The 26985-nt window shown below is 40.4% G+C and overlaps 1 protein-coding gene across 1 annotated transcript in view; it reads left to right on the top strand.

Moving 5' to 3' along the window:
* The window catches only part of Zdhhc15 (zinc finger DHHC-type palmitoyltransferase 15), a 92466-nt gene that overhangs the window by 14351 nt on the left and 51130 nt on the right, over positions 1-26985 (top strand). The window contains exon 2 of the mRNA XM_051141713.1: positions 7198-7224. Within this exon, the coding sequence (XP_050997670.1) occupies positions 7198-7224 (27 nt within the window). The remainder of the gene's footprint in view (positions 1-7197; positions 7225-26985) is intronic.

Below are 26985 nucleotides of genomic sequence, written 5' to 3'. Positions count from 1 at the left end.
TCATTTCCTGGTGTCTATAGTGTTTATCTCTGTGGACAAGGACCTTGTACCCTCTACATAGCAATTAAGTAGAGATTTCATGGATCCCTGGGGTAAAAAATATGTATGGAAAACTGTAATGTCCAGTCACTACGGATTGGCTTTGTGTTGGAATTTCCTCTCATCATCATTAACTAGGCTGTTTACAATTGTACCTAAGCCCACTCTTCCTGTTTTTCAATTCCCGAAGTCCAGCTAGAAGTAAAAGCTTGGAGTTTTGCAGGGCTTTTGTGACTAGGCATAGCATTTTAAAAGTCTGCATGCCCTTCTCGGTGCTGTAATACACACGGTAGCCCTTAATATTCTCACCCCACCACCTGTCTGCTTTGTCAACCCTCTCTTGAAAAAGCATTGAAAGAACCGAAGTCTATGGGTGAGAGAGGGTTACTTGTCAGGACTGGAATGAGACAATGTGTATCCAGAAGAATGAATGAATGGGTGAGAGCGGGGAGTTCTCCAAACAGCACAGCCAGCTATAAGTAACTGCAGGACTCTTAATATGTAATGAGATTAGTTTCTAGGACACACATGCAGAATGCAGAAGTAGACTATCGGTAAAAAGATGCAGAGTAACATAGTTTAGTGATCATAATGGTGAAGAAGATGAGGAGGAAGAGAATGAGGAGAGGAGGAGCAACAGCAAGGTGACAATGGCCACCAGCCTAGCGAAGGAGTGGGCTCTGCATTACAAACACTTGTATATGTGATAGAAGAGAAGGCATTCATACATGAGTGACAAGGAACTTGATTTTAAAAGTGTTTTTACACATAAAATTCTGTAAAGAGTCAATCAATATAAGGGAAAAGTATTTTTCTTACAATTTTTGCAGTTGGAAGTTATAAACTTCTGAGGGGAAAATGCTTACTTTCATAGTTTTGGTTTTTTCTTTATTTTTCCCATTGCCTTTTGCAATGTTAAAGGAAGATACTAAAAGGAAGATACTAAAATATCCCAGTCATATTTCAAGTGAGAATGTTGTAAGAGTCTTCTGAAACTTTTGCAAAATGAACCTCTTGGGTACATGTACAATTGGCCAATCCTCTGAACTTGTCATGCCTGGGTCTAGAATGCTGTGGTTAGATGATTATAACTGTTGTGCCTTCAAATTTAGGTTCACTACTGGGGAAGTAAAAGACTGGAGCTACCATTGGACAGCCATTTATACTCATTTCTCTTTCATATCTACTGATTCTTTGTAAGTAGACATGAAGACAAATTTGTAAAGGTGGAGTATGTGGGGCTTACTGGGATAATCCACACATGCAGTATAGAAAGAACGTGGAAGAAACCCCATGTCATGGCTGTCAAATAGAAACATTACAATGGTCATGAAATTTAAAATTTTAGTAGGGGATAAAAGCTAAAAAGTACTCAGGGAATTTAATTTTAATCATTTATTTAACCCAATATATGAAAATATTTCCATTTCAACATATTAGCCACATAAAATTATCAATAATATTTTTATATTTGCTTTTATATTACATTTTTGAGGCTAGTTTCTTTTTTAAAATGTTTATTTAAGTAGTTTATTCAGATTACATCTCAATTGTTATCCCCTCACTCGTATCTTCCCATTCCTTCTTCCCTCCCTCTTTCATTCTATTCCCCTCCCCTAGGTCTGTGACAGAAAGGGACCTTGCCCCCACTATAAGATCACAGCCTATCTGGTCTTTCCCTGGTAACCTGCTTCCCCTTCCTCTGAATGTCACCAGGCCTCCCCACCAAGGGGAAGTGGTCAAATAGGCAGCACCAGAGTTCATGTCAGAGTCAGATCCTGCTCTCCCCACAATTGTGGAGAATGTGCTGTCCATTTGGTTAGATATAGATAGGGGTTCTAGGTTTACTGCATGCATTGTCCTTGGTTGGTACAGTAGTTTGAACTGACCTGCCTGGCTAGTTTCTTTTTATCAATTTTGTTCAGACAATATATTCAGGTCACAGTTTCCCTCCCTCAACTTCTCTGAGAAACTCCCCACCTTCCCACCCCTACCCCTCCACACTCTTTCTCTCTCTCGCTTTAGAAAACAGGCAAACAAACAAACAAAAAACTACAAACAAGAATGAAAAAAATGAAAGAAAACACATACATACACAAAATATACACACACTCACTCATTTACATACATAAACAAAACCCCATAAAACCACAAAATTAGAAAACATAATATACAAGCAAAAGACCAGTAAAATAAAAAGTGCTATTGAGTTCCTTTTGTGTTGGCCATCTACTGCCTTCTTGCAGGTGGATTGCATAATCCAGTCTTGTTACATATTAAGAGTCTTGTAGTTACTTAAAGCTGGCTGTGCTCCATCTAGTGAACCCGCTGTTTTCACTCATGCTTCTGCGTACACATCGTTTCATTCCAGTCCCAACAAGTAATCTCTCATCTAGAGTCTGGCAGCAAATGGCCAAACAAATGAGAATTAGGCCCCCCCAATTAACTTACAAGTAATTGTGCATGAAGAACTCAGAAATATGCTTCCTGTACTTAAATATTACATAACATATACATGTACCAATCATTTCATGGTGCCTCACTAATATGAGTTCATGAGTTTCACTTAAAAATAAGTAAGTAGAAGTGCTGCCCTGGCCCCAACCAAGGCAAGCAGATATTATCCAAGAACTGGGTGGCCTCAAGGCCTGGACTGGGTGGGTGCCACTACAATAAACAAATATATGATGGAGAGATAGGAAAGATAGAAAAGCTGTACAGTGTGTGCACTATGGAGACAGATGGAACTGCAGACATGATGGCAGTGACAGGTGAGAGAGAGGCCTGAGATGGACATGCTGTCATCACGCAGAGGGTTCGCCTAATGGTATATAACAACCTGGAGCTTATGCAGATGCAGCCTCCACCCCTGAACCTTTTGCTGGGCTGCAGGATGCCCCTGGCTCTGAGCAACAACTAAAACCCCCAGATGAAGAAAGGTTTACTTCCTGGATTGGACCTCGTCGAAGGACCACTGTGGTCCTTGAAGCCACTGGAGGCCATGTTGGTGTCTGTTGTCCAAGCTGTTGCCCCAAGACTCCATGAAGTCTGAGATCAATGCTGACATATGCAGTCTGTGCCACTTACTGATGACTTGGTGATGTCCTCGGGCTTTGCTGCCTCAGGGTGACACTGTGATGTGAACGACATGTGTAGCCTCCTGAGACCATGTTGAGGCCTGTGCAGCTGCAGAAGACCATGAGTGCGTCAACTACATAGGCCTTGTTGGTAACGCGCACTGTACACACATACAACAGTGTCCCGTCTGCATGTGCACCTCAGTGCCAAAAGAGGGCATCAGATCTCATTATAGACAGTTGTGAGCCACCAAGTGGCTGCTGGGAATTGAACTCAAGACCTCTGGCAGAGAAGCCAGTGCTCTTAACCTCTGAGCCATCTCTCCAGCCCCTCACACAAACCTTAATAAGCCAGTAACTGTTGCCCACATGTACATGTGTATGTTTTAGGACTGACCACTTGTGACTGGGAAATCTATCAGGGCGCTCATCCCTGGAGAAAGCAAATATCAAATGCCTGCAACTCTTCATCTAGGTGTGGGGCCTTGTGAAAGTTTCCTCTATCTACGTTTCCATGCCAACTGGTGAAGCTCTTATGCAACCATACTGAGAGTATATGGGTTTAGCTTCCCAGTCATGCCAGGAAGACACGCTCTCACAGCAGTTGTTCTGATCCTCTGGCTCTTGGGATCATTCCGTCCCCTCTAATGCAAAGTTCCTTGCTTCTTAGGTGTAGGGGTTGTGTTATAATATCCCAGTTGGGGGTGAGCATTCAACAACAGTCAGTTGTTCCCTGCCTTTTGACCAGTTGTTGATATCTGTAGTAACCCCCATCTGCTGGGGAAAAAAAGAAGCTTTTTTGATGAGGGGTGAGAGAGACACACCTATATATTAATACAATGCTATTTAGAATCCAGTTGGAAGCTGTATTCAGTTAGGAAATGGTAGTAGTACGTTGTCCTCTAGGGTTACGTCTTCTGCAGCCACAGGTTCTTGTCTGGGTTTACAGTGACAGACATGAGCAAGCCATCACCTATCAAGTGGGCCTTAAGTCTGTTTAGACAACTGTTCATGCTCAAACATAAGTGCCACTTGGCACCATTGGGATGTCTTGTCAGTCCGGTTGTTGTTGTGGGTCTCAGGTTTGTCAGCTGGGTAAGACTGTGAATCCTTTTTCTCCCTTGGCAACTTGCATAGCACCTTCTTTTACTAGGAGAGCTAGCCACTGGGGAGGAGGCTGCCACGTCAGTACCAGCTTGAGTCTTCTAAGTGCTTAAACCAAAGTGTGTGCTGTTTTCAGCAATGGAGTCATAACTTCAGGTTGTGGGAGGTAATCAAAGGGGATGGCAGTAACCTATATTGTTTTGTGAGGGCTCTCTGGAAGCCCGAACCTACAACTCGAAAGGGGGGTGTCCCTTGCCTGGCACTGGGGTTTTTGTTAGATGCAGTGTGGTTTCTGGGAAAGCATTACTCCTTCCATGTGAGATGACTCCATTTTGAAAAGTTACACACACACACACACACACACACACACACACACACACACACACCCCATATCACATATAATGTATTTTAAGTACGCTTATGAAATAATGTGTTTCCCTATGGCTTTTTAAAAGCATCGTTAGTGTTCTTTATCTCTTCTTCCTCTCCCTCTGCATTACCCTTCCTTGCCCCAATCAGTTACGCACCTCTCCTCCATTTTCTCCGTTTGTCCTTCGTAGCACCTGTGTGCTACTAGCCCTTTCTCTAGTATTCTTCCCCCCTCCCCTTCCTCAATGGTCCTTTTCTACTTTCCTGGCTTTTTGTTACTCAAGCCATATGTGCAACTGAAGATTCAGGGCTAGAAACCAGAATGAAAAGAGAACATGCAGTGTTTGTCTCTCTGCTTCTGACTTTCCTTACTCCTTATAATAGTCTCCAGTTCTAGCCATTTGCCTGCGGATGTCATGATTTTATTCTTCTTTTCAGCTGAATAGAATTTTATACTTCAAACTCCTATATTAGAAAAAAAGAAGAAATCAAGTGATCAGATTTTTAACACAGCCCAAATGTAATGTTTTTTTAAAAAAAAACTCCATTCAAATGGTCATTCAAAGAATAATTTAAAACAACAACAACAACAACACACACAACTGTATGTAAAAGGAAAAACCATGACTAATGAAAGGTCTGAAGAAATAGTACCTAAAATATGTTCTCACTCACTGTTTTGACTTTGCCCCCCGCCCCCCAACTGCCACTATTTTCTCTCACTTTTAACTGTTCTGGCCAAAAAGAAAATAAAAAGATTTAAAACTAGAGATCTGCTTCCCTTAGCATCAAGTACACACAGATGGTGATGATAAAGACAGATTGGTCCCATTTCTACAATGGTGTTTTAAACAGGAGTGATACATAACTCACAGTAAACCTGCAAGGGATGGTTGGAGGAACTTGCTGTAGTATGTGGGAAAATCTCCAGAGAATGGAATCTAATCCCAACTCTACTGTTTTCAGTAACGTATTCACTGAATCATAAGGTAGTCAGCATTTTATTATAAACAGGCTTTTTATTAGGTGGTCTTTGCACAATGGTAGGTTAACCTAAGTATTGTAAGGATGTATAAGATCGGTGTCTTACTTAGGGTTTCCATTCCTGTGATAAAACACCATCACCAAAATCAACTTATGGACAAAAGGCTTTATTTTATCCTATAACTTATCATGCATCACTGAGAGAAGTCAAGGCAGGAACCTGGAGGCAGGAGCTGATGCAGAGGCTATGGAGGGGTGCTGCTTACTGACTTGCTCCTCATGGCTTGCTCAGCCTGCTTTCTTATAGGAACACTAGCCTAGGGGTAGGGCCATCAGCCCAGGGGTAGCATCACCCACAATGAGCTGGGCCCTCTACCAGGAGTCAGTAATTTAGAAAGTGCCCTACAGCAATGGTTCTCAAACGTCCTAATGTACTTAATACTTTTAATACAGTTCCTCACATTGTGGTGACCTGCACCATAAAATTACTTTCATTACTCCTTCATAACTGTAATTTTGCTACTGTTATGTTCGTGATGTAAATATTTTTAAGGACAGAGGTTCGGCAAAGAGGTTGTGAGCCACAGAATGAGAAACACCGCCTTTAGGCTTGCCTACAGCCCATTCTTGTGGAGGTGTTTTCTCAACTGAGAGTCCCTCTTTCCCAGATGACTCTAGTTTTATGTCAAGTTAGCATAAAACTAGCCAACACAGTAGGACAGGCAGGCTACACTATGAGATTCAATCATTTAGATGTATTAAAATGATTTTCTTTCCTTATTTTTTTCTTTCCACGTTGCTTTTGAACTCACTATGTAGCTGAGGATGATCTTGAACTTCAACTCCTCCTCCTCCTCTCAACACCCAAGTTCTAAGATTACAGGCATGTAACACCATTCCTAGTGTGCTAGGAAATGAAACGAAGCGGGGCACACACTCTACCATTTGACCTATATCCCAGCCCAGCACTTTCTGCTTAGTTACATTTTCAACTCTGGGTTAATTGGGATATAACTTCATCATCACTTGAGAGACACCTGTAATAACGTCCTAATTTGTCAGCTTTTAAATTCATAACACCATGTTATTTATCTCTTATATGATTTGATTTGTTGGTTCTTTTAAAAGGTTATTTCTATTATATATTAAATGGATATTAATCCTTTTTCTATCATATATTAAATGGATATTAATCCTTTTTCTATTATATATTAAATGGATATTAATCCTTTTACATTTGTATTGCATTTATTGTGTGGAAGATTTGTGCTTATGCATGTCATGGCATGCATTAGAATCAGTTCTCTCCTTCCACTGCCTGGGTCTTGGAGGTCAAACTCGGGTTGGCAGGCATGGAAGCAAGCACCTTTAAGCACCAGACCATCTCAACAGCCCATGGATTCTTAATTTCTAAAGATTTAAGAGAGAAAGAAACTAATACAGGATGGAATTTAATCATCCTCTCAATCTTTCATCTTATGAATTTAGCTTCCTAAAATAGCATTGTATAACTAGATCAAAATACAAAAATTAACTAGACAACACATTTTAAAATATTACTTGTACCTCTCTGTGTGTCTCCTCTGTCCTCTCTTCTAACTCCTTTTTTCTTCTTTCTCCACAGTGACTGTTTTGAGCCCAGCAGAGAAAGGTAAGTGTGTGCTGTGAACTGTGTTCGTTAGGAATGTATCATGCATCCTTTTCCTTTTCAAAAAGGAAATTATATAAAGTCTATAAACCGAACAACTTTACCAAAAATGTGCTTGGTTCATTAGAACATTTAGGGTGATTTTTTTTAAAAGGAAACTTACTCAGAAATACAGCCAAACATATTTTCAGTGGCCCTATTGGCTATAAAGTAGCAAATAGAAATTATCGAGATTTATGGTAATTTCTTCCATAGTGACCCTAGGCTCTCTCTTGTTTTGTCGTTATTGTCCTAGCTACCTAGCCTTTTCTCCCAATCCATCCCCTCTTCAAGACCTATAGTAAGGGCCCCACAGGCCTTGATCACCACAGTTCCTTTATGTTCTTGTGTTCCTCTCAACAGATCATCAGCATCTTAGCCTTATCTACAATTAAAAAGAAAACATTGAGGCACTTTGCATTTAAACCGTGTAAGCTAATCATGAGTCTCCATGAATGAATAACCTTATATTATTTTATCAGTAAGATCCAGAGTATGTATGGAAGCAGTCTATAGTGTCACTTTTAGTTCTCATCTCATGGGAGTTTTTTGTTAGAATTCATTGACCTTCACCGCATTCAAGATCTGCTGTGCTACCTATCTGCTTTGATAGTGCTCATTTAATGTGGATAACAGAGCAGTAGGAATGGGAGACAATGGAAAATAGTACTTTAAAAGTATGGACTCACCCCATATTTGACCACCTCCCCTTGGTGGGGAGGCCTAATGGCACTCAAAGAAAGAATAAGCAGGCTACCAAGATGAGACTTGATAGCCTATGACCATATAGTGGGGGAGGAGGTCCCCCTTGGTCATAGACCTAGGGGAGGGGAATAGGGTGAAAGAGGGAGGGGGAGAGGAAAGGTAGGATACAAGGGATGGGATAACAATTGAGTTGTAATCTGAATAAATTGATAAAAATAAAAAATAAAAAATTTAAAAAGAAGAAAAGAGTATGACTCTATACTCAGATTCAGTTTGCAGCTCAGATCTTTTTTAAATAAAATATTCTACCCTCATCTTATTATTTGCATACATAATAGAAACAATAATACTTCCTAATTTGTGAGGGTGTTATGAAGACAGTGGAACTGCACATAAAGCAGCCAGAACAAAGGTGAACAGAGCACATCCTAAAAGCTCAACAAACATGTACTGTTACTGTGACAGCAATCAAGCAAGGCTTAAGATGCCATCTAATCTTATGTATGGTTCTTACAGTCAGGAATCAGCTTGTATAAATACTAAAGAATTATAAACATTTTCTATAACAAACTTTCAACATAGCTGGGTGGAGACATGTGATATTTGACCATAAAAACATAATAACAACAATGTTCTTATTATTCCAAACAAAAAATAATAACATTGTGCTGGGTATCCTGCTAACACTAAAATGTATTATCTCTTCTGATCCTAGGAGTCCAAAGTTATTTTCCCTTTACAATTCTTAAATTTCTCCACACAGTAAGCAATGTTATAAGATTTTGCTCCTATATTTTGTAATGGAATGTAATAGAATTTAAGAGTCACGAGGTATAGGTTTGAGTTCTAGCTGGGTCATTTGCTAACTCTGTGACCTTCATAAGGCAACTGACCTTCTTAGAACTTATATTTCTATAAAAACAACAGCACTTTGACATCTCAAGGCTCTACTAGAAACTAATAAATGTCATGACATAGAAAAGTAAGAACACCACCTAACAAAGCAGACTAGCAACAGACAGTAAGCTCATGACTCTGAGGTTCCTAATAACTCAAAATTTATGACTTGTTTCCAACTACATTGAACCTTTATAAAGTAGAATAAAATAAGGAACATGACTGTCAGAAGAAAATGAAATCTCCAAGTCATATGGCTTTTCATTGTCTCCAAAGTTGAAGAAAATGGTAAGTCAAACAGATTGCAAAAAGTTTTTAGTTTTTGTCTACTTTATGGCTTCTTTACTGGATTGAATAGTCTTCCACCAAAATTCATGGCTACCTGAAACATCTGGATGTGTCCCTATTTGTAATAGGGTTTGTGGACATGCAATAATGTCAAGGTGAAGGCATACAAGATTAGACCAAGCCTCAGTAACTGATATTCTAAAGGAAAATTGGATATATAGAGAGAACAGCCAAGGGATGGAGGAAGGGTGGTTGTCATGCCTCAAAGGAGCGCTAAGGACTGTGTGCAGTCAACAGAAACTGGTGAGAGGCAGAGAATGACTCATTACTGAAGTTTTGAGCAAAAGCACACTCCAGAACTGTGAGGGAATACATTTCTGTTCTTTTAAACCACCCAGGTTGTAGTAGTTTGTTACTACAGCCCCCAGGAAATGAATAGAGTATCTGGCAAATTCCAAATTCCAAATTCTCTTTACAAGTTAGGAGAGTTGTAACAGTAACGAATAAGTAGGCTTTTGGTGTCACACCTATCTGGCATTAATTGACTTTGCTGTTTACCATGTGTATGACATGGGGAAATTAACCTAGGTCTCACTTTCTTCTTCTGTAAAATGAAGATAACACCTTCTATGGTTATCTTGAGCAAGCATTTTAGCACAGTGTCCGATACATGATCACTATAAGTAGTAGTAGGTATTATTGCTATTTGATGATGACTGCTGCTCATACTAACATTGGAAAGAATCTGAAGGGTTCTTCAAAGAAGTATGACACATTCCAGGAACCCTTATGATTCCTCTTGGAAATAGAGGGTCAAAAGTCATGTATTCATATTGTAGAACATTGAGATCCAAAGAAAATACAATGTTTTTCTTATTCATGTTGAATCTTGTGAAAAAGAACAGAGGCTAGAGTCCAGATCACCTGCCACAAATATCATAGTTAGATCCTGTGTCAACCTTAGTGACTCTGGAATCCAAAACATTAAAAACATAATGCCCTATCTCCTTTCATACCAAAATATGATAATAATATATTCCTTTTGCTTTCATAAGTATATTATAAAGATGTTCTTCTTCAGCATGATACTGTATCTATGTTGAAAATCTTGATCGGAAAAGTTTTCCCTCTGATAATCCTGATGTCTTCAATATCCCTTATCAAGGATAAGCTAACAATTAGAAATTTAATAAGACCCAAGAATGAGATGAGGCTAAAAATAAACTTAAGAATGAGATGGGCATCAGGCATGATCCATCATTCAGTCCAAATATAATTAATAATAATACATTGCTCATCTTCCCAAAAGGCCATTAATCATTGCAAACAAAAGTTCAGCTCATCCTCTGCAGATTCATTAGGGTTTTGATGTTTTACATACTAAATTCTCTGGATTGTTTCATAAAGCTAAATGATTGTAATTACTTTCTCTCTCGGGAATTGATGTACTTTATAAATATTAAAGTGACAATGGACTTGAGCCCCCCAAAATTGATAGGTGGTATCTAGCACCCCCTGTACTTCAGAATGTAACTTTATTTGGAGTAATTAAGTTAAAATGAGATTATGGGAGTGAATTCAGGTGTCCTCCAAATAGAAGGGAATTTGGACGCACATGGGCATAGGAGGAAGACCATATTGAAGACAGAGGAGGAAGATGGCCATGGCACATGCCAAGGAAAGAGGTCTAAGAAGGAAGCAACATCTTTGGTACCCTCATTTTGGCTGGTTTACAGAACTGTGAGAAAATACATTTCTATTGCTTATAGTACCTAGTCTGTAGTACTTTGTTGTGGTCTAAGAAAACAGATACAAGAGCTTCATCCTATGTCTTAAAAATCCAGAGCATGGAAAGATCTGCTTTGTGTCAGCTTCACAGCTATGCTAGCCTTAATTTAGAGCAAATATATTAAAATATGCCAAGATTTTAAGCGAGAGCTCAGAGGAAAAACCTTATGCTACAGCATGATTTTTTAGTGGTCTTTGCCAGATCATATAGGAAATCTTCACTATGGTTTTGAGCAGTTATCTCGGTGCTATTTATCTTTTCTCTATTGTTTAATTTTTAAATTAATTAATGGATCTATTTGCAATCTTCTACATGCAGACCTCCAATTAGACCAGCACCATCTGTTGAAGATGCTTTCTTTATTTTTCCATTGTATGGTTTGGCTTTTTTTTTTTAATCAAAAATCAGATGTCCATAGGTGTGTTGACTTATTTTTGGGTCTTCCGATTTGATTCCATTGATCAACTTCTCTACTTCTATGCCAGTATCATGCGTTTTTAAAAAATCATGTGGTTTTTATTACTATTGCTCTGTAGTACAGCTTGACATCAGGGATAGGGATACCACCAGAAGTTCTTTTAGTGTGTAGGATTGTTTTGGCTATCGTGGGTCTTTTATTTTCTCCATATGAAGTTGCTGGTTGCTTTTTCAATGATGGGAACTGCATTGAATCTGTATATTGCTTTTGGTAAGATGGCCATTTTACTGTTGATCCTACCAATCTATGAGTATAGGAGATCTTTTTATTTTCTGCTATCTTCTTCAACTTACATCTTCAAAGTCTTGAAGTTCTTGTCATACAGGTCTTTCACTTGCTTGGTTAGAGTTACCCCAAGTTATTTTATATTATTTGTGGCTATTGTGAGGGTGTTGTTTCCCTAATTTCTTTCTCAGCTTGTTTATCACTTGTATGAAGGAGGGCTATTAATTTTATTGTTAATTTTGTATCCACCCCACTTTGCTGGGGGTGTTTATCAGCTGTAAGAGTTCTCTGGTGTAATTTTGGAGGTCACTTATGTATGCTATCATATCATCTGCGAATAGCAATACTTTGACTTCTTCCTTTCCAATTTGTATCCCCTTGATACAAATAGCTAGAAATTCAAGTACTGTATTGAATAGATAGATAATGAGAGAGTGGGCAGCCTTGTCTTGCCACTGATTTTAGTGGGATTGCCTTAAGTTTCTCTCCATTTAATTTGATGTTGGCTATTGGCTTGCTGTATATTGCCTTTATTGTGTTTAGGTATCTGCCTTGTATCCATGATCTCTCCAAGACTATTAACATGAAGGGGTGTTGGATTTTGTCAAAGCTTTAGAGATGATCATGTGGTTGTTTTTTTTTTTTTTTTCTGTCAGTTTGTTTATATAGTAGATTACATTGATGGATTTTCATATGTTGAACCATCCCTGCATGTCTGGGATAAAGCCTAATTAATTATGGTGGATGATGTCTTTGATATGTTCTCAGAATCCATTTGCAAGTATTTTATTAAGTACTATTTTTGCATCAATTTTCATAAGGGAAATTGGTCTGAAATTCTCTTCCTTTGTTGGGTCTATGTGTAGTTTAGATATCATGCTGACTGTGGCCTCATAGGATGAGTTTGGCAATGTTCCTTCTGTTTCTATTTTGTGGAGTATTGGTATTAGTTCTTCTTTGAAAGTCTGGTAGAATTCTGTGCTAAAACCATCTGGCCCTTGGCTTTTTTTGGTTGGGATGCTTTTTAACTATTTCCATAGGGGTGACAGGTGTGTCTAAATTGTTTACCTGATCTTGATTTAGTGTTGGTAGTTGGTATCTATCAAGAAATTATCCATTTCATTTAGGTTTTCCAATTTTGTGGCATACAGGATTTTGAAGTAAGACCTACTGATTCTTTGGATTTCTTCAGTGTCTCTTGTTATTTCTCCCTTTTCATTTGTGATTTTGTTGATTTGGATAGTGTGTCTCTGCCTTTTAGTTAGTTTGGCTAAGGTTTTGTCTCTCCTGTGGATTTTCATGGCTTTGTTGACTCTTTGTATTGTCTTCTTTGTTTCTAATCTATTGATTTCAGGCCTGAGTTTGATGATTTCCAGACATCTACTCCCCTTTGGTGGTGTGTCTGCTTCTTTTTTGTTCTAGAGCTTTCAGGTGTGCTGTTAAGTTGCTAGTATGAGATCTCTCCAGTTTCTTTATGAAGGTACTTAGTGCTATGAACTTTCTTCTTAGCACTGCTCTTATTGTGTCCCATAAGTTTGGGTATGTTGTGCCTTCATTTTCATAGAATTCTAGAAAGTTTTTAATTTCTTTCATTTCCTTCCTGACCCTGACTCAGCTGTCATTGATTAGAGAATTGTTCAGTTTCCATGAGTGTGTAGGCTTTCTGTTGTTTCTGGTGTTGCTGTAGTCCAACTCTAATCCATGGTGGTCTGATAAGATACAGTGGGTTATTTCAATTTTCTTGTATTGGATGAGGTTTGCTTTGTGACTATGTAATCACTTTTGGAGGAGGTTCCCTGGTGTATTGAAAATAAGGTATATTCTTTTGTGTTTTGGTGAAATGTTCTGCATGTATCTGTTAGGTCCATTTGAATCATAATGTTGGTTAGTTTCATTGTTTCTCTGTTTAGTTTCTGTCTCAATGACCTGTCCATTGGTGAGAGTGGGCTGTTGAAGTCTCCTTACTATTAATGTGTGGGAATTAATGTGTGATTTTAGCTTTAGTAATGTTTTATATTACAAGTGTCGATGCCCTTGCATTTGGGGCATATATGTTCAGAACTGAGATGTCATCTTGGTGGATAGTTACTTGGATGAGTATGAAGTGTCCTTCCCCATTACTTTTTTTTTTTTTTTTTTTTTTTATTAATTTATTCTTGTTACATCTCAATGTTTATCCCATCCCTTGTATCCTCCCATTCCTCCCCCCCCCTATTTTCCCATTATTCCCCTCCCCTATGACTGTTCCTGAGGGGGATTACGTCCCCCTATATATTCTCATAGGGTATCAAGTCTCTTCTTGGCTACTTGCTGTCCTTCCTCTGAGTGCCACCAGGTCTCCCCCTCCAGGGGACATGGTCAAATGTGAGGCACCAGAGTATGTGAGAAAGTCGTATCACACTCTCCACTCAACTGTGGAGAATATTCTGACCATTGGCTAGATCTGGGTAGGGGTTTAAAGTTTACCTCCTGTATTGTCCTTGGCTGGTGCCTTAGTTTGAGCGGGACCCCTGGGCCCAAATCTGCCTATCATATTGTTCTACTTGTAGATTTCTAGGACCCTCTGGATCCTTTTATTTTGCTGTTCTCCCATGCGTCTCTCATTTAGAGTCCCAATAGGATGCCTTCCCCTCTGTCCCAGTTTCCTGGTAAGTGAAGGCTTTCGTGGGACATGCCCCTTGGGCTAGTATGCAGATATAAGTGAGTATATACCATTTGATTCTTTCTGCTTCTGGGTTAACTCACTCATTATGATCATTTCTAGCTCAATCCATTTATCCACAAATTTCGGGAATTCCTTGTTTTTAATAGCTGAGTAGTATTCCATAGTGTATATGTACCACAGTTTCTTTATCCACTCTTCTACTGAGGGACACTTAGGCTGTTTCCATGTTCTGGCTATTATGAATAAGGCTGCTATGAACATGGTTGAGCAAATTTTCTTGTTGTGTGCTGGAGCATCTTCTGGGTATATTCCAAGGAGTGGAATAGCTGGGTCTTGAGGAAGCCCTATTCCCATTTTTCTGAGATAGCACCAGATAGATTTCCAAAGTGGCTGTACTAGTTTGCATTCCCACCAGCAATGAAGGAGTGTTCCTCTCTCCCCACATCCTCGCCAGCATGTGGTGTCGCTTGAATTTTTGATCTTAGCCATTCTGATGGGTGTAAGATGGAATCTCAGAGTTGTTTTGATTTGCATTTCCCTGATGACTAAGGAGGTTGAGCATTTCTTTAAGTGTTTCTCAGCCATTTGATACTCCTCTGTTGAGAATTCTCTATTTAGTTCCAAGCCCCATTTCTCAATTGGGTTATTCGGTTTGGTGGTGTTTAATTTCTTGAGTTCTTTATATATTTTGGATATTAGACCTTTGTCAGATGTAGGGTTGGTGAAGATTTTTTCCCAGTCTGTAGGCTGTCGCTTTGTTCTCTTGACAGTGTCTCCTGCCTTACAGAAGCTTCTCAGCCTCATGAGGTCTCATTTATTAATGGTTGACATTAAGGCCTGGGCCGTTGGTGTTCTGTTCAGGAAGTTGTGTTCTGTGCCAATATGTTCCAGGCTCTTTCCCACTTTTTCTTCTAAGTGGCTTAGTGTCTCTGGTTTTATGTTGAGGTCTTTAATCCACTTGGATTTGAGTTTTGTGCAATGTGACAAATATGGGTCCAGTTTCATTTTTTTACACATAGACCTCCAGTTAGACCAGCACCATTTGTTGAAGATGCTATCCTTTTTCCATTGAATGGATTTGGCTTCTTTGTCAAAAATCAAGTGACCATATGTGTGTGGATTCATATCTGGGTCTTCGATTCGATTCCACTGATCAACCAGCCTGTTGCTGTGCCAGTACCATGCTGTTTTAAGTACTATTGCTTTATAGTACAGTTTGAGATCAGGTATGGAAATTCCTCCGGAGCATCTTTTATTGTACAAGATTGTTTTAGCTATTCTGGGTTTTTTGTTTTTCCATATGAAGTTCAGAATTGAACTTTCAATGTCTTTAAAAAATTGTGTAGGTATTTTGATAGGGATTGCATTGAATCTGTAGATTGCTTTTGGTAGGATGGCCATTTTTACTATGTTAATTCTCCCGATCCATGAGCAAGGAAGATCACGCCATCTTCTCAGGTCATCTTCAATCTCTTTCTTCAGAGTTTTGAAATTTTTTTCATACAAGTCCTTCACTTGCTTAGTTAGGGTAACTCCTAGATATTTTATATTGCTTGTGGCTAATGTGAAGGGTGTGGTTTTCCTAATTTCTTCCTCTGTAAGCTTGTCATTTGTGTATAGGAAGGCTACAGACTTTTTGAGTTAATTTTGTATCCAGCCAATTTGCTGAAGGTGTTTATCAGCTTTAGGAGTTCTCTGGTGGAGTTTTGAGGGTCACTTATGTACACTATCATATCATCTGCAAAGAGGGATAATTTGACTTCCTCCTTTCCCATTTGGATACCCTTGATCTCCTTTTGTTGTCTTATTGCTCTGGCTAGAACTTCGAGTACTATATTGAAGAGATATGGAGAGAGTGGGCAGCCTTGCCTTGTTCCCGATTTGAGAGGAATTTCCTTGAGTATCTCACCATTTACTTTGATTTTGGCTATTGGCTTGCTGTATATAGCCTTTATTATGTTGAGGAAAGTGCCTTGTATCCCCGATCTCTCTAAAACTTTAAACATGAATGGGTGTTGAATTTTATCAAATGCTTTCTCTGCATCCAAGGAGATGATCATGTGGTTTTTTATTTTCAGTTTGTTTATATGATGGATTACATTGATGGATTTCCGTATATTAAACCATCCCTGCATGCCTGGAATGAAGCCTACTTGGTCATGATGAATGATATCTTTGATGTGCTCCTGTATTCGTTTTGCAAGTATTTTATTTAGTATTTTTGCATCTATGTTCATAAGAGAAATTGGTCTGAAATTCTCTTTCTTTGTTGAGTCTTTGTGAGGTTTAGGTATCAATGAGACTATGGCCTCATAGAATGAAGTTGGTAATTTTCCATCCATTTCTATCTTTTGGAGTAGCTTGAAGAGTATCGGTATTAGCTCGCCCTTAAAGGTCTGGTAGAATTCTGCACTGAAACCATCTGGCCCTGGGCTTTTTTTGGTTGGGAGACCATCGATGATTGCTTCTATTTCTGTAGGGGAAATGGGACTATTTAACTTGTTTATCTGTTCTTCACTCAACTTTGGCAAGTGAACTTGATCAAGAAAATCGTCCATTTCCCTTAGATTTTCAAATTTTGTGGCGTATATGCCTTCAAAGTAGGATCTTATGATTCTTTGAATTTCTTCAGTGTCTGTTGTTATGTCTCCCTTTTCATTTCTGATTTTGTTCATTTCAATACTGTCTCTCTGCCTTTTAGTTAGTTTGGCTAATGGTCTGTCTATCTTGTTGATTTTCTCAAAGAACCAGCTTTTGGTTTTGTTGATTCTTTGGACTGTTTTCTTAGTTTCTAATTTGTTAATTTCAGCCCTGAGTTTGATAATTTCCAGGCGTCTACTCCTCTTGGGTGTTTCTGCTTCTTTTTTTTCTAGGGCTTCCAGTTGTGTTGTTAAGATGCTTATGTGCGATGTTTCCAATTTCTTTTTAAAGGCACTTAGTGCTATGAATTTTCCTCTTAGCACTGCTTTCAATGTATCCCACAAATTTGGGTATGTTGTTTCTTCATTTTCATTGAATTTCAGAAACTCCTTGATTTCTTTCTTTATTTCTTCCCTGACCCAGGTGTCATTTAGCAGAGAGTTGTTTAGTTTCCACAAACGTGTAGGCTTTTTGTTATTTCTGTTGTTGTTGAATTGCAGCCTAAGAGCATGGTGATCTGATAGGATACAAGGTATTATTTCAATCCTCTTGTATCTGTTGAGGCTTGCTTTGTGACCTACGATGTGATCAATTTTGGAGAAGGTTCCATGGGGTGCAGAGAAGAAGGTGTATTCTTTCTTGTTTGGGTGAAAGGTTCTATAGATATCTGTTAGATCCATTTGACCCATGGCATTGGTTAATGATGTTATTTCTCGGCTTAGTTTCTGTTTCAATGACTTATCCTTCAGTGAGAGTGGGGTGTTGAAGTCTCCCACTATTATTGTGTGGGGATCGATGTGTGGTTTAAGCTTTTTTAGCAGATCTTTTACATATGTGGGTGCCCTTGTATTGGGAGCATAGATGTTCAGAATTGTGATGTCATCTTGGTTGACTTTACCTTTGATGAGTATGAAGTGTCCTTCCTCATCCCTTTTGATTAATTTTGGTTGAAAGTCTATTTTGTTCGATACTAAAATGGCTACACCTGCTTGCTTCTTGTGACCATTTGCTTGGAATATTTTTTTCCAACCTTTTACCCTGAGGTAATGCCTTTCATTATGGGTGAGATGTGTTTCTTGGATGCAGAAGAATGTTGGGTCTTGTTTATGTACCCATTCGGTTAGTCTGTGTCTTTTTATTGGAGAATTGAGGCCATTGATGTTGAGAGATATTAATGACCAGTGACTGTTAAGAGTCTTAATTTTGATGTTGTTTCCAGTCGAGCGTTTGTGTAGTTGTGTTTTTGCCATGGGATAGTTATCTATTTCCTGGGTAGTTTTGGTTGTAGCTTGACCCTTTGGGATGGAGTTTTCCTTCTAGTACCTTCTGTAAAGCTGGGTTTGTGGATAGGTACTGTTTGAATTTGTTTTTGTCATGGAATATTTTGTTTTCTCCATCAATGGTTATTGATAATTTTGCTGGGTAAAGTAGTCTGGCCTGGCATCTGTGTTCTCTTAGGGTTTGCAGGATCTCTGTCCAGGCCCTTCTGGCTTTTATGGTCTCTGCTGAGAAGTCAGGTGTAATTCTGATAGGTTTACCATTAAATGTTATTTGGCCCTTTTCCCTTGCAGCTTTTAATATTTTTTCTTTGTTCTGCATGTTTTGTGTTTTGATTATTATGTGGCGGGCAGTTTTTCTTTTCTGGTCAATTCTATTTGGTGTTCTGTAGGCCTCTTGTATGTTTATAGGCATCTCTTTCTTTAGATTGGGGAAATTTTCTTCTATGATTTTGTTGAGAATAGTTTCTGGGCCCTGGAGTCTGATGTCTTCTCTTTCTTCAATGCCTATTATCCGCAAATTTCTTCTTTTCATGGTGTCCTTAATTTCTTGGATGTTTTGTGTCAGGAGTTTTCCAGATTTGGCATTTTCTTTAATGGTTGATTCAATATCTGTGATTGTATCTTCTAGCCCTGAGATTCGTTCTTCCATCTCTTGGATTCTGTTAGAAAAGCTCACCTCTGTGTTGCTCGCCTTCTTCTCTGAGGTCTCACGTTCTCGTTTTTCTTCTGTCTGTGTGTTTATCATTGAATCCATTTTCATTTTCAGATCTTGAACTGATTTTTTGATTTCTTTCATCTGATTTTTTGTATATTCCTGAGTTTCTTCCATTGCCTCTTTATAGGTCTTCAGAGCTTGAACCGTTTTAGTTATTTCTTTCATCTGGTTGTTTGCATTTTCCTGCAATTTTTCCAGTTCCACTCTATGTGCTTCTTTTATGTCTCTCACCTGTTTGTCTGCGTCTTCCTGCATTTGATTACGAATTTTATTTGTTTCCTCCATTATCATCCTTATTACTAAGGATTTGAGGTCATTTTCTTGTATTTCCGTTGTATTTGAGTTCTCTGGATGGTTTTCTTTGGGATAGCTGGAAACTGGAGACGCCATGTTGTTTTGGGGTTTTTTGCGTATGCTTTTTCGTTGTCCTTTAGACATCTTGCCGTCTTTGTTTTTGTTGGGTAGCTTCCAGAGTTGAATGGAGGGTGTCTGACGATAGATTCACTTGTTTTCTTACGATTTCCCTAGGCTGCGAGCTCAAAGCTTCACTGGTGTGGATGTTAGGAGGTTAGCCCTGTTGTTCTGGTCTCTCACAGCCAGTGATCCTCAGTCCCTCTCTGCTGTGGATCCTGCAATTGTTCTGGGTCTCTGAATGAGCGTTGGGTCAGGCCAAGGTATCCACAGCCTTCTGTGTTCCCTGCCAAGTCCAGCCAGGAGCACTGGGACCGAACCACGGGCAGAACTCAGCTAGATTCTCAGGGCCAGAACCGTCTGCCAAGCTCAGCTAGGGATTTTGGGCCCAAAATGCACACAGGGCCCAGCCAGAATTTTTGGGCTGGGACTACGCACCAAGCTCCACTAGGGCCTTTTGGCCCAAAGTGCGTGCTGTGGTCAGTTATTGACTCAGGGCCCGAACTGACCACCAATCTCAGCCAGGAATTCTGGATTCAAACTGTACACTGTGTCCAACCAGAGTCTTAGAGCTGGTGGAACCGAGAGCTCTGTCCAGCCTGTGCCACAGCAGGAGAACTGCGGCTGCTCTGAGTTAGCGCCAGTGGTGGAACAAGTGCTCCGCCCGCACTGTGTCCCCGCAGGGGAGCTGCCGCTGAGCTGAGGTGGTGCCTAGGATGGAACCGAGCACGTCACCAAGCCTGCGCCACAGCAGGAGAACTGCGGCTGCTCTGAGTTAGCGCCAGTGGTGGGACAAGTGCTCCGCCCGGACTGTGTCCCCGCAGGGGAGCTGCCGCTGAGCTGAGGTGGTGCCTAGTGTGGAGCAGCTCAACTAAGCCTGCGCCACAGCAGGGGAGCTATGGCCACGCTGAGTTAGTGCCTCAGGCAGAATTGTTTGCTGGGCCGGGCCAATACCCGGGACTCTGGGGCCGAACTGTCCGCCGAGTCCAATCTGGGTCCAAAGGCTCCACGCGACCCAAATCCTGCCCAGAGTCCCCTCTCCCGCAGCAATTCCCACCAGCCACCACACCAATCGCCTCCACCGGAAGGCTATGAGCTGCAAACCTCAGCCGCCGCTGCTGGTGCCGCTGGTGCTGCCGCCTCTACCGCTGCCGCTCCGATCAGAGAAAAACCACGCTCCTCCCGTGTGCAGGGGCACGCAGGTCCTCCGCACCCTGGTCCCTCCGAACCGTGGAGCACTCCTGCTGCCGTGATGTTCGGACCTCGGTGTTCCTGGCTCAGAAATCTGTGCAATTCCCTGAATTGTTCACTGGAGCCTCCAAACGCGGTCCACACTGCTCGCCGCCATCTTGGATCCCTCCTTCCCCATTACTTTTAATCAATTTTGGTTGAAAATCTATTTTTATTAGATATTAGAATGGCTACTCCAGCTTTCTTCTTGTATTCATGTGTTTGGAAAACCTTTTTCCAGCCCTTTACTCTGAGGTAAAGTCTATCCTTTTTGCTGCGATGTGTCCCTCATATGCATCAGAATGATGGATCTTGTTTTTGCAGCCATTCTGTTAACCTGTGTCTTTTTATTGGTGAGTTGAGTCCATTGATGCTGAGAGATATTAATGACCAATGATTGTTAATTTCTATGATTTTGATGTTGTTGGTGTGTGTGTGTGTGTGTGTGTGTGTGTGTGTGTGTGTGTGTATGTGTACACTCCCCTTTTTTACTGGTGTGGAAGTATTTATTTCATGTATTTCCTTGGTATGGCACTTTCTTTCTAGTATCCTCTATAGGGCTGAGGTAGTAGAAATATATTGTATAAATTTGGTTTTGTTGTGGAATATCTTGTTTTCTCCATCTATGGAGATTGATAGTTTTACTGGGTATAGTACTCTAAGGCTGGCGTCTATGCTCCCTTAGAGGTTGCAAGACATCTGTCTAGGCCCTTCTGGCTTTTCAAGTCCCTGTTGAGAAGTTAGGTGTAATTCTGATAGGTCTGTGTTTGTAAGTTACTTGGCTTTTCCCCCTTGCAACTTTTTTTTTTCTATTATTTTTTTTTATTAATTTATTCTTGTTACATCTCAATGTTTATCCCATCCCTTGTATCCTCCCATTCCTCCCCCCCCCCATTTTCCCATTATTCCCCTCCCCTATGACTGTTCTTGAGGGGGATTACGTCCCCCTATATATTCTCATAGGGTATCAAGTCTCTTCTTGGCTACTTGCTGTCCTTCCTCTGAGTGCCACCAGGTCTCCCCCTCCAGGGGACATGGTCCAATGTGAGGCACCAGAGTACGTGAGAAAGTCGTATCACACTCTCCACTCAACTGTGGAGAATATTCTGACCATTGGCTAGATCTGGGAAGGGGTTTAAAGTTTACCTCCTGTATTGTCCTTGGCTGGTGCCTTAGTTTGAGCGGGACCCCTGGGCCCAAATCTGCCTATCATATTGTTCTACTTGTAGATTTCTAGGACCCTCTGGATCCTTTTATTTTGCTGTTCTCCCATGCGTCTCTCATTTAGAGTCCCAATAGGATGCCTTCCCCTCTGTCCCAGTTTCCTGGTAAGTGAAGGCTTTCGTGGGACATGCCCCTTGGGCTAGTATGCAGATATAAGTGAGTATATACCATTTGATTCTTTCTGCTTCTGGGTTAACTCACTCATTATGATCATTTCTAGCTCAATCCATTTATCCACAAATTTCGGGAATTCCTTGTTTTTAATAGCTGAGTAGTATTCCATAGTGTATATGTACCACAGTTTCTTTATCCACTCTTCTACTGATTAATATTCTTTCTTTGTTCTATAAATTTAGTTTTTGATTATTATGTTGCATGAGGATTTTCTTTTCTGGTCCAATCTAATTGGTGTTCTGTATGTGTCTTGTATGTTTACAGGCATCTCATTCTTTAGGTTGATAAAATTTTCTTCTATCATTTTTTTTTGGAAAATATTTTCTTGTACTTGGAGCTGGGACTCTTCACCTTCTTCTATTCCTATTATTCTAACATTAGGTCTTTTCATAGCATCCCAGATTTCCTGGATGTTTTCTGTCAGGAATTTTTTAGGTTTAATATTTTCTTTGACAGAAGTATTGCTTTCTTCTACCTTGTATTCTATGCCTGAGATTCTCTTTTCCATCTCTTGTATTCTGTTGGTGATTCTTGCGTCTGTTGTTCCTGTTCTCTTCCCTTGGTTTTGCATCTCCAGGATTCCTTCAGACTGTATTTTCTTTATTGCTTTTACTTCCATTTCCAGATTTTAGACAATTTATCTATTCTCTTTGCCTAATTAGTTTTGTTTTCTGTATTTCTTTAATTGATTTATTCTTTTAATCTTTAAAGACCTCTATCATCTTCATAAGATTGGATTTAAGGTTGTTTTCTTGTGTTTCAGCTGTGCGAAGAAACCCTGGGATTGCTGTAGTGTGAGCTGGGTTCTGGTGTTGCCATATTGCCCTGGCTCTTGTTGTTTGTGTCCTTATGCTGGGCCCTTAGCCACCTAGTTGTCTCTGGTACTGGTAGGCCTAGGTAATGCAGCCTGAGTTGTGTGCTAGAAAATAGAGATGGTGTTCTCTGATGGCCCCAAGTTTTTTGGAGTGCAGGTATGGCTGTGAACTGGGAGGTGGAGCTGCATTTCCTGATAGCATAAGGCATTTGGGAATTCCACTAGGGTTGTGGTCCAATAGATAGAGCCTTCAGGGAGCACGGCATAACATGTCATTCCCCACTTCTGTGCTTGCCTAGGGACACCCAATGGGGGGGGGCTGGCAGGTAGAGGTCTCATCTGTCTGTCCCTGGTGGCCACAAGCTTCCAAGGATCAAGGCTAGCTGTCTGTAGGGAATGGGGTTGCACAATGGCCAGTGTTCCTAATAATACATGATTTTTGAAAGAGGCATGCTATGTATATGCTCAATGCTTGATTAACTGTAATATATAAGAAATAAAAATAAAAAGCAAAGCCCATAATAAACTCAATTTGAAAATGAGAACTAAATAGACATTTTCCAAAGAGACATCCAAATGATCAGTGGGTACATTTTTTAAAAGCTCAATGTAACTATTAGGGAAAATGAACATAAAGCTAAGATGAGATATTATTTTATTCCAATAAGAACTGCTGTCACTCTACCTAGCAGGGAATCAAAGCAGATGCTGAGACTTGCAGCCAAACCTTGGGCAGAGCGCAGGGAGTCTTGTGGAAGAGTTGTGGGATAGAAGGACCCAGAGGGGACAGGAGCTCCACAAGGAGACCAACAAAGCCAACAAATCTGGGCCCAGGGGAGCTGGCAGAGACTGATGCAGCAACCAAAGGTTATGCATGGAGAGGACCTTGACCCCTGCTCAGATATAGTCCATAGGCAGCTCAGTCTCTATGTGGCTTCCATCATATGGGGAATAGGGGCTGCCTCTGGTGCCCATTCGTTGATCACTTCTCCCTGGCAGGGCAGCCTTGCCAGGCCACAGAGGAGAAGAATACAGGCAGTCCAGATGAGGCTTGATAGGCTGGGAGGGCTTTCTCTTTCAGAAGACTAGGGGAGGGGACTTGGGGGAAGAGAGAGGGAGGGAGGGATTCGGAGGAGATGAGGGAGGGCGCTACAATCAGGAAGTAAAGTGAATAAATTTTAAAAAATTTTACACACACACACACACACACACACAAACTGCTGTCATTTTCTTAAGAAGACAAAAGGAGATGCTGTAGAAGTAGCTCAGTGGTTTAAGAGCACTGGCTACTATTCCAGGAGACCCAGGTTCAATTCTCAGCACCCAAGTGGCAGCTCCCAGACTTCTGTAACTCCAGTCCTAAGAGGTCCAACACCCTCTTCTGGCCTCCACAGGCACCAAGCATTCATGAAGTGCATACACGGACATCCAGGTAAAACACTCATGCATATAAACAGGAAATAACAATTCTAAAGACAAAGATAATAATTGCTGGTGTGGAAGAGGGAGACAGAGAATTGTACAATGTTGGTGGAGTGTAAGTTAGTACATCATTATGGGCATCAGCATAGAGTTTTATCCAAAACTAAAATAAAAATTAAAGTACCACATGATCTCTCTATATCACTCAGGCATACGTTTGTTGAAACAGAAATACCTGAAATCTCATATTCATCTTGACATTATTCACAATAACCATGAAATAGTAGTCACCTAAGTGTTGGCATCTGATTAAAAATAAAGAAAATGTACATAAGCACAATGGAATGTTAAAAAGTGATTCTCTGTTACTTGTTACAGCGTGGATAGAGCTGCAAGGCAATGTGTTAAATAAAATAAGCCAGACACAGAAAGACCACATGATCTCATTGATCTGTGACTATAAAATAGTTATCTCATTGAAAATCAGAATAGGATGGTGTTTCCCAGAGGTAATTGAGGAAAGTAGGGGCACGGGTAGGGATAGAAAGAGGTTGGTCAATTGCTATTAAGTTACAGATGCAAAGACGTAAAACCTGTGGGTGAATTGTGTGCTTTGAAAGGCCGGAAGAAGGAACTTTGAATAATTTAACCTTAGAGAGGATCAACATTTGAGTAGATATGTTTAACCTGATGAATATAAAATTTTGTGGTAATGTGGCAGCTATGATAAAAATTTCTCTGAGACTGAATCCAGGGCTTTGTTCCTGCTAGTGAAACACTCTATCCCTGAGGTATATCCACAGCACTAAAAAAGAGTCTATAACCTTTGTTTGGCTTTTAAAGTAATGAAGATAGAACCTAGGACTTCATGCTTGTTAAACAAGAATTCTACCTCTGAATGATATCACCAGCCCTTCTTTTGTGTGGTATTTTTGAGACATTCTCACTATGTAACTCTAGATAGCCTGCCTGGAGTTTGTTATACACTAGGCTGGCTTCAAACTTGTGGTGATCCTCCTGCTTCTGCCTCCCAAGAACTGGGATTATAAGCATATATTACCATGCCTGGCTCACAAGAAATATAACTAAACTGAATGTATACTGTTGACCTTGGTGTCACATTGGAAAGACCCGAGGCAGATACAGAAGGCTCATAACTTTAAGGCCAGCCTTTGATAGTTTTATCTTTCCATAATGCCATATAAATTGAATCATACAATGTGTAATCTTTTATATTTGGTTTCCTAGTAGTATATGGTTTTAGGATTCCTCCATGTCACTGCACATATAATTTTTTTTTTTTTGCTTTTTGTTGCTGATTGTGCCATAATTCAATCTTTCATTCACTATATATAAAAAATATACACGTACATGGCTGAGGACATAGTTCAGTGGTAGAGTGCCTGGCTGCCATGTACTACAATTTCCAGAACCATTAAAAAAAGTTTGAAAATCTGGGTTGTTTCCAGTTTCTAGCTAATACAAATAGCAGCTATGAACATATTTGAGCAAACGTCCTTTTTGTTTGGTGGAGCATCTTTTAGGTATATGCCCAGGAGTGGTATAGCTGGGTCCTGAGGTAGAACTATTCCCAAATTCCTAAGAGTGGCTCCACCCAGCAGCTGATGGAAACAGATGCAGAGACCCACAACCAAACACTGGGTGGAGTGCAGGGAGTCTTGTGGAAGGGTGTGGGGCGGGGGAGGGAGGACAGAAAGACTCAGAAAGGACAGGAGCTCCACAAGAAGACCAGCAGAGCCAATTAACCAGGGCCCAAGGAGACCTGCAGAGACTGAAGCTCCAACCAAGGACCATGCACAGACTGGACCTAGACCTGCTACACAAATGTAGCTCAGTCCTCATATGGGTCCTCTAGTAAGGGAATGGGGGCTGACTCTGACATAGACCCTGTTGCCTGCTTTTTGATCACTTCCTCCTGGCAGGGCTACCTTGCCAGGCCACAGGGGAAGAGGATGTGATCAGTCCTGATGCAACTTGATATGCTGGAGTGGGGATGGGAGCTCCCCTTCTCTGAGGAGTAGGAAAGAGAAATAATAAAAAAGTGTGTGTGTGTGTGTGTGTGTGTGTGTGTGTGTGTGCGTGCGTGTGCACGCGTGCGTGCAGGAATATGTCTTTATTTCTCTTGGTTTTGTGTGCTATATTTAACTGGATAAGGAACTATCAGAGTGTTTACAGCTGTAGTTCTGCCCTTTTTGCTTCCCTACCAGTGTAAATGACAATGTCGGTTGCTCTAAATCCTCACTGTCAGTGTTATCCATTTGTAGCTTTGTTTTTATCGTTCTCCTGTGTATAAATTAATGTCCCCTTGTGACTTTAATTTGTAGCTCCATAATGACTGCTGATGCCAAACATCTTTTCACATGTCTCATTGCCATCTAACTCTTCTTTAGGGGAAGTATCAGGTTAAGTCTTTTGCCCATTTTATTGAGTTATGAAATATCTTTAAATGTCTGGGTGCAGGCCTCGGTTTTTCAACAAATCTGCTTCTTGTTCTATACCGCAAAATTAAGATCAATGAGAGAGCATTGCCAGGAAGCATGTTTCGGGATAAGAAAAACAAGTCTGATAGAGTTCTTCAGCAATAAGAGGTGCTGAACCCCTAAGAGGTGATCAATTCTGTATCACTACAGATGTTCAAACCACAGCCAGACAGCTGCTTATTAGAGGCGTTGCAAAGACGATGTGCATGTTCTCTAGACCACTGTGCCAAATAGCCTCCCAGATGCCTTAAAACTTTTAAATTTTAT

Source organism: Acomys russatus, chromosome X (assembly GCF_903995435.1).
Source record: "Acomys russatus chromosome X, mAcoRus1.1, whole genome shotgun sequence".
Taxonomy (NCBI): Eukaryota; Metazoa; Chordata; class Mammalia; order Rodentia; family Muridae; genus Acomys; species Acomys russatus.
The sequence above is the reverse complement of the archived record's forward strand: the minus strand, read 5'-3'. Positions and strand labels throughout refer to the sequence as shown.